The sequence below is a fragment of the Molothrus aeneus genome, chromosome 31 (assembly GCF_037042795.1).
Source record: "Molothrus aeneus isolate 106 chromosome 31, BPBGC_Maene_1.0, whole genome shotgun sequence".
NCBI classification, from domain to species: Eukaryota; Metazoa; Chordata; class Aves; order Passeriformes; family Icteridae; genus Molothrus; species Molothrus aeneus.
Window position 1 is genome coordinate 2,620,435 of NC_089676.1, and position 7,877 is coordinate 2,628,311.

A 7,877-nucleotide genomic window follows, 5' to 3' on the forward strand; every position below is an offset into this window, starting at 1 on the left:
ACCCCAGTGATAAATTCTGTGGTACCTTCTCTGACAGGCAAAAGTCAGGATCATCATCATCATCAAGAGACATTAAAAAATGACCTGAGAATGTTTAGTGAATCCAAAATCTCTTCTACCAGTGGGGTTTCAGTGCAACAGCACTGGAATCAAACCAGGGATGGAAATAAAGGGATGATAAATAAAGTTTGTTTCCAACCAGGGATGGAAATAAAGCAACCGGGGCCAGAAAATCCAACCACTCACACACGGAACTCTCTAGAACTGCAAGTTTTATTTTCTGGTGCATGCACTTGAAAACTGGGGGCAGGAACAGGGACACGGAACAGCCCTGGCTGGAATTATGGATGCACAACAGCAGAGGTTCCGGTCAGAACATTCCCAGGGGAAGGGAGAAGAGAACAACGCAAATAATCTTCAATTGAATAGATGAGGAAATGTCAGGCATCTTCATCTCCTGGGTTTCCTTGGTGGCAGAGTCCTTCTGGCAGCCACTACTTGCGCTTGGTCTGCGGTGGCCAGCAGATGGGCTGGGTCTGCTGCTGCATGGACATTCCTCCAGAGCTGGAGGAGCCACCTCCACCTCCACCACCACCGCCGATGATGACCACGGGACCTTGGCCCTGGTGGCCTGAGCCTCCTCCTCCTCCTCCTCCTCCACTGCCTCCCCCAATGCACACGGGGCCTTGGCTTTGCTGCCCTGAGCCACCTCCTCCTCCTCCTCCTCCACTAATGATGATGGGACCTTGGCCCTGGTGGCCTGAACCTCCTCCTCCTCCTCCTCCTCCTCCTCCTCCTCCTCCTCCCATGCCACCTCCGATGCAGATGGGACCTTGACCCTGGTGCCCTGAACCTCCTCCTCCACCACCACCACTAATGATGATGGGACCTTGGCCCTGGTGGCCTGAGCCTCCTCCTCCTCCTCCTCCTCCCATGCCACCTCCGATGCAGATGGGACCTTGACCCTGGTGCCCTGAACCTCCTCCTCCTCCTCCTCCTCCACCACCACCACTAATGATGATGGGACCTTGGCCCTGGTGGCCTGAGCCTCCTCCTCCTCCTCCTCCTCCTCCTCCCGTGCCACCTCCGATGCAGATGGGACCTTGGCCTTGGTGGCTTGAGCCACCACCTCCACCACCACCACTAATAACGATAGGACCTTGGCTTTGCTGACCACCACCACCACCTCCTCCTCCTCCACTGCCACCTCCAATGCAGATGGGACCTTGGCCCTGCTGTCCTGAACCTCCTCCACCTCCTCCTCCTCCTCCTCCCTTGCCACCACCACCACCTCCTCCACTGATGATGATGGGACCTTGGCCACCACCACCACATCCACCTCCTCCTCCACCTCCTCCTCCTCCCTTGCCACCACCACCACCTCCTCCACTGATGATGATGGGACCTTGGCCACCACCACCACATCCACCTCCTCCTCCTCCACCTCCTCCTCCTCCCTTGCCACCACCACCACCTCCTCCACTAATGATGATGGGACCTTGGCCACCTCCACCTCCTCCTCCTCCTCCTCCTCCTCCCTTGCCACCCCCACCGATGCAGATGGGACCTTGGCTTTGCTGCCCTGAGCCTCCTCCACCACCACCTCCTCCACTAATGATGATGGGACCTTGGCTTTGTTGCCCACCACCACCACCTCCTCCTCCACTGCCACCTCCAATGCAGATGGGACCTTGGCCCTGGTGACCACCGCCACCTCCACCTCCACCTCCACCGCTACCTCCACCAATAATGATGATTCCTTTGCCCTGCTGGCCACCACCTCCACCACCACCACCACCGCCACCTCCTCCATCTATGCAGATGGGACCTTGGCTTTGCTGGCCACCACCTCCACCACCACCACCGCCACCTCCTCCATCTATGCAGATGGGACCTTGGCTTTGCTGGCCACCACCTCCACCACCTCCTCCTCCCCCTCCGATGCAGATGGGTACATGGCTCTGGTGGTCAGAACCTCCTCCTCCGCCACCTCCACCCCCTCCAATAATGATGGGACCTTGGCTTTGTTGCCCACCACCACCACCTCCTCCTCCTCCTCCTCCTCCAATAATGCAGATGGATCCTTGGCTTTGTTGGCCGCCTCCTCCTCCTCCTCCACCTCCTCCTCCTCCTCCACCTCCACAAGAGGTTGATGCCATGTGAGTCTGATAAATGATCCCACCACCGCCACCGCTGCCACCGCCACCGCCGCAGCAGCCTCCTCCTCCTCCTCCTCCACCGTGGCAGGACGATCCCTGGCTCTGGTATCCTCCTCCACCGTGGCAGCATCCTCCTCCTCCTCCACCTCCTCCGTGGTGGCAGCAGCAGCCGCAGCCGCCGCCGTGGCACCCTCCGGACTGCTCGGACATCCCTTGGCCGTCGCCCTTCTGCTGGTGGGATCCCATGGTCTGTGTGATGGGAGTCCTGCAGGAGAGACAAAAAAATCCAGGCCTGAGCACTTCCAGAGGGAGGGAAGGTTGTGTTACTGGGCCACCCCATTCCCTTCCAACAGGGAGTTGTCTTCTCTTCCCTTTTTGCTCCTTCCGCCGCCTCTGACTGATGCAAAAATTGTCAGCTTGAGGAATTAATGAATTAAACAGAAAACCCATAAAGCTTTTAGTTTATTCCATCTACAGAACCTCCTTATCCAGATATAACTGTTCCTTTTTTTATCTAGGACAACAATCACGCCTTAGTAATTCCCTCTTGCAGCAGGTGTGTCACTGCAAGAGGCACACGAGGCCGTGGTACCCCAGAATTACCCTCATCCAAATGTGGTTTGGGAATTGTGAAAGGGCTGCAGTGCTCAGGGACAGGAATTAATATTCCCTGGCCGCAGGGAAGAACCCGGCTCGTCATTTGCATAGCAATGACTCCGTTGTACTTTGAAACTCTTCAATCCCGCTTTTAAAGGAGCTCAGTGTTTCATTTCTCCTTCAGAAGGAGAAGGAAGAGGAGCAGCCTGTGGAAAAGTTGTCAGAGATGCAAAAGAAAGGAGGGGGGGGGAAAAAGCCCGAAACTTCAGCAGCTCCAGGGCAGCACTTGCAGGGTTTGATGTGTGTCTGTCCCCGAGGGATGCTCTGAAGTTTGAGCTCCTCTTTAGCACTTAATCCCCACCCCAGCCATGTCCTCGTCTGCTGGCAGCAGGAATTGATGTTCCTGTGAAGGGAAGGGACCAGTCTGAAGGGAAAAGGTCAGCAGGATCTGGTGATCAAACCTCCAAGAAATGAAGAGCTCCTCAAGAAATGCTCCTCAAGAAACGCTCCTCAAATGAAGTGCTGAAAAGAAACCCCTTCCCCACCCAGATAAAAGGCTGGAAAATGAGGATGGAGCCCCACTTTGTGCTTCTGTTCCTTTGTTTCCCACTCTTTGCAGAGTACCTGCAAACCCTCTTTTTCCTGCCCTTTCCTTCAAGGTTTGTTTTCCAAGAATGTTCAGGAGTTGTGTGTGTGTGTGGTGCTGGGCCCAGAGAAACCAACCCAAGGGGCTCCAAACCCCAGATTTTCCATGTCCCAGCTCTCTCCTTTCTCGATCCCTGAACTGGTGGGAAAAAAAAAAAAAAAACCCAAAAAAAACTCCAAAACCTGCAAATAAAGAGGAATTTTTGAACCGTGAGACCCAAAAGCCACATTTAACCCCGCACTCCACTTCAGCGTTCCAAGCCTAATCAGCCAAATTAATTTCCATCTCTTACCGTGTCCCACGGCACGAACCAGTGGAAAGGAGTCAAGGGGACTGAGGGAATGTGGTGTGGGAGAACTTTTATATAGGATCTGGTCCTCCTCTTGGAAAGAAGAAATGATTGATTTATTTACGGCCAAGCCCAGCCCCGACTGCCCACTTACTTCGCATAATCTCGGGCTCAGTCACTGCAGAGATTGCTATCGCCCTTCCTTCCACCACCTCTTTTGCCAAAATTATTGGATGGCTCCACCTACTCTGAGCAAAGTGAGGAAACACCGAAAACCAGAAACATTTTCAGCGTAAGCAAGTGATTTTTGATTTCACGCCCCTCTCTAGAAAAGTGCAGCATTCCAGAGAGGAAACCTGGAGGGTGTTGTTTTTTTTTTTTTTTTGTCTTTATGGAGGCGGGGAATTTATTTCTCATTCTAGAAAATATTTCTGAGCTGCCAGAGGTGGCCCTGGCGTGTCATTAGGGTGTGATGCAAGCCAGGCTGTGGATTATATGTTCCTGATGACACCCACGTTATTGCCAGGGACACGTTGGGCTCCGGTGAGTCCGAGGAGCTGCAGCTCCCCAAAAACACAACAAATGCCTCCGGAGCCAGAGGTTGGAGTGATGCAAATCTGGGAGGCTCCGGGTAATTTGCAGCCCTTGGAGGGTTCGACCTACTGAGAAATAGAGGGCAAAAGCCCCAAAAAGCCCAAAGAAGCCAAAAAAGAAGGAGTGCAGTGGTCCTTGGGGAGCTTTGGAGAAAAGCTGAAGGAATTGGGGCTGTTCAGCCTAAGGAAGGGAAGTTTTGGGGTGACCTCATTGTGGCCTCCCAGAACCTGAAGGGCCTACAAGGAACATGGGGAGAAATTTTTACAAGGGTTTGGAGCAACTAGAGAAGAGGGAATGGGTTGAAAATGAAAGAGGGGAAATTTTGGGTGGATATGGGGAAGAAATTGTTCCCTGTGAGGGTGGTGAGGCCCTCACCCCTGAACTGCTGGGGAATCCACTCTGGGTAGAGTTTGGTCCCTTTTTTCCTGCCTTTCTTCTGCCAACCTGGAATTGTTCCAGACAGCAAAACTCTCCAGCTCCAGGCGAGCTCCAAAGTGCCGGAGTTGGGAGGATCTTTCGCTCAGATGGAGCCGATTGAGGCAACGGGAAGTTGATTTATTATTTCAGTTCTTGGCTCCAGAGCCTCAGGCTGTGTCACCCAGGTGCCACCTTCCTGCCCAAATCCTGCCCAAATCCTGCCCTGGAGGCTGCTCAGCCTTGTCTCAGTTTTATCTCGTCCTCACCAAATGCCACCACAGGACCTGGATGGAGGTGACACCACCACAGGTGGCACAAGACAAGGGGCTCCTCCTCAGGGCTGTGTTGGAGGCTCTCATCTGAATGGGATTTCATGGGATTTTTGTTATAAGAAGCCCCAAAAAAAAATATATATATATATATTTTTAAATTTAACATATTAACATTTATAGAATTGCATTTATATATATATACATATATATATATATAAACATTCATATATATAACATATATATATATAAATTATACATTAACATTTATATATACATATATAATATATAAATATATATAAAAGTAAAAGTAAAAGTAAAAGTAAAAGTAAAAGTAAAAATAAAAATAAAAATAAAAATAAAAATAAAAATAAAAATAAAAATAAAAATAAAAATAAAAATATATTTTATCTCTATAAAAATTAACATTTTTTATTCTGAAAACTTTTTGAAGTCTCTTCTCCACGTCACTGCCAAGGGATGCTCACACACACCTGGCTGTTGGAGGATGAGCAGGAGACTGGATAGATTAAAAAAAACCCACAAAAAAAGTTCAATTTAAAAATCTTTTAAAAAATAAATAATAATTAATTGCTCTGTTAAATAAATAAGCAGAGCAAAAATATTAAATAAAATAAAAGTCTGCTCTGCTGTCCCGAAATTTGGTGTTGTATTTCCCACAAAACTGAGGGAAAATTTAATTTTGATTGAATTAAAAGTGGGGCAGGGAAGGGAGAGGTGAAGGGACCCGAGCAGGTCTGGAATCAGAGGAAGGGCTGTGGTTGCAGCACATCCTTTGCATATCTGGAGCAGCTTGTTTATCTCTGCTGCCGGCATCCAGGGCACTCAGGATGCACCTGCCAGGGCCCAGCACATCAAAAATGAATCTGGATTTCTGGGTGCAAACTTCCTGATTTCTGGGTGTATTTCTCCAGATTTCTGGAAGCATTTCTCCTGATTTCTGGGAGCCGTTTTCCTGATTTCTGGGTGTATTTCTCCTGATTTCTGGAAGCATTTCTCCTGATTTCTGGGAGCCGTTTTCCTGATTTCTGGGTGTATTTCTTCTGATTTATGGGAGCAATTATCCTGATTTCTGGGTGCAATTTTCCTGATTTCTGAGAACAATTTTCCTGATTTTTGAAAGCAATTTTCCTGATTTCTGGATGCACTTCTCCTGATTTCTGGGAGCCATTTTCCTGACTTCTGGGTGTATTTCTCCTGATTTCTGGGTACATTTCTCCTTATTTCTGGAAGAAGTTTTCCTTTCTTCTGAAATAAATTTTCCTGATTTCTGGGTGCATTTCTCCTGATTTCTGGGTGTGATTCCCCTGATTTCAACACCTGCTGTGATTTGCATCTCCCTGCCAAGGAATTTCGACACGGCTGACGAGGTTTGTGTACCCCAACCAGGACAACTTTCCCCAATAATTAATTGCCAGTGGTTTTGGCAGTGGAACAGTCGATTGTCCAGCTGTGCCTTGCTTCCCTAATTTCACTTTTATTTGGTCCCTGCACTTTGCCACCACCATTTAAGCCTCGGCCACGCCCTGGCTTCCATTTTCTTCTTTCCCCCACGCCGGTTCCTCATTCTTCAAGGTTGGGAAATCCTCGGAGCTTCACTGGGAATTTGGGAGCTGGGAAATGGGATGAGCTGGGCCTGCCCTTGGCATGGCCCAAAGCAAAGCTCAGCTTAACAAAACCCTGCCTGGTTTTAAATCTGGCACAGGAATGGCCTGGGGGCCAAAATTTCAGAGTGCTCTGGTGAATTTCTGGCAAATTCCTCCAAAACTTGGAGAATCAGGAGGTTGAAGAAAGGGGATTGGAGCCTGTTCCCAATGGATCCAGGCTGGGAATGTTGGGAATGTTGAGCCTGTGGAGATCTCAGAGCCCTTTCCAGGGTCTGTAGGGGCTCCAGGGAAGCTGGAGAGGGACTTTATAGATATAAATTATATATCTATTATGTATATATATAATTTCCTCAGGAACTTCAGAGAATGAGTTCACACTGAAAAAGGGGAAATTTAAGGTGGGTATTGGGCAGATATTGTTCCCTGTGAAGGTGGGGAGGCCCTGGCCCAGGTTATTCCATGGATTTCCCATCCCTGGAAGTGTTCCAGGCCAGGCTGGAGCGGGCTTGGAACAGTGGGAGGTGTCCCAATGTGGTCAAACAGAAACGATCATTTTTAAATTGCTGGAATTGCCCAAGAAGTGGAAGAACATTTCAAAAATAAATTAAGCCTGTGATTTTCTGGCAAGCCAGGACCTGGAGCTGAGCCTGACCCAGGCAGACACTGGCGGCAGATGAAACAAAAAGGAGGAGAAATCAAAATTGAGCAAGGGCTCCGCCCCCTCAGAGGCGCAGATCCCTCATCATACCCACGGCCTCATCACGGGAGGGTTTGGTAATGGCAGCAAAATCGGGGCCACTTCCTTCCTGCACGCACCAACCTCGGGCCCATTTGTGTTGTGTCATCCCAGCTGCCATCAAATCATGCCTGGAGCTGGGCTTCCCACCATGGTGGTGACCAGAGAGAGCCCCAGGAGTGGCACCCGGCCCAAAATGTCGTAGCTGAGGCGGAGACAACGCAAAGCAGCACTCTCCATTTTCAGAAGGCTTCAAACTGTTTTTATTCTAGTTACCCTATGTATTCTATTATTTCTATTTATTGTATTTTTAAAAAGCGTGAATGCTTTTTTTATACATTTTTACAAAGCTCATAAATTTACACTTATTGGTCACAAGAGACAAACAAAGTGTTTGTTGGAATAGGCAGTTGCAGGTTTCTATTATTTCTCCTTTCTTCCTTGGTTTCTGTGTCACGGACCTTGGTAGGAAATTCTCTCAGGGGTGAACATGGATCCTCTTCTCAAACTTCTCTCTGGCTCACGGAAGTTGCTGTAAAACC

The 7,877-nt window shown here is 49.3% G+C and overlaps 1 protein-coding gene across 1 annotated transcript; it reads right to left on the reverse strand.

Moving 5' to 3' along the window:
• Positions 1-494: 494 nt before the first annotated feature.
• On the reverse strand, positions 495-2,405 carry LOC136568354 (uncharacterized). The gene is made up of 4 exons (XM_066568323.1): positions 2,042-2,405; positions 1,655-1,999; positions 1,187-1,603; positions 495-1,129 (listed from the first exon to the last, which is right to left on the reverse strand). The coding sequence occupies exons 1-4, from the start codon at positions 2,403-2,405 to the stop codon at positions 495-497; spliced, it is 1,761 nt and encodes a 586-aa protein (XP_066424420.1).
• Positions 2,406-7,877: the final 5,472 nt, after the last annotated feature.

What these genes read in the sequence shown, in the direction of transcription:
- LOC136568354 (XM_066568323.1), bottom strand. Translation starts at nt 2,405, where the DNA reads ATGGGATCCCACCAGCAGAAGGGCGACGGCCAAGGGATGTCCGAGCAG. An exon ending in AGGAGGAGGAGGAGGAGGTG is followed by an intron (nt 2,000 to 2,041) that starts GTGGTGGTGGGC and finishes TCATTATTGGAG; the next exon opens with GGGGTGGAGGTGGCGGAGGA. An exon ending in AGGTGGCAGTGGAGGAGGAG is followed by an intron (nt 1,604 to 1,654) that starts GTGGTGGTGGTG and finishes TTAGTGGAGGAG; the next exon opens with GTGGTGGTGGAGGAGGCTCA.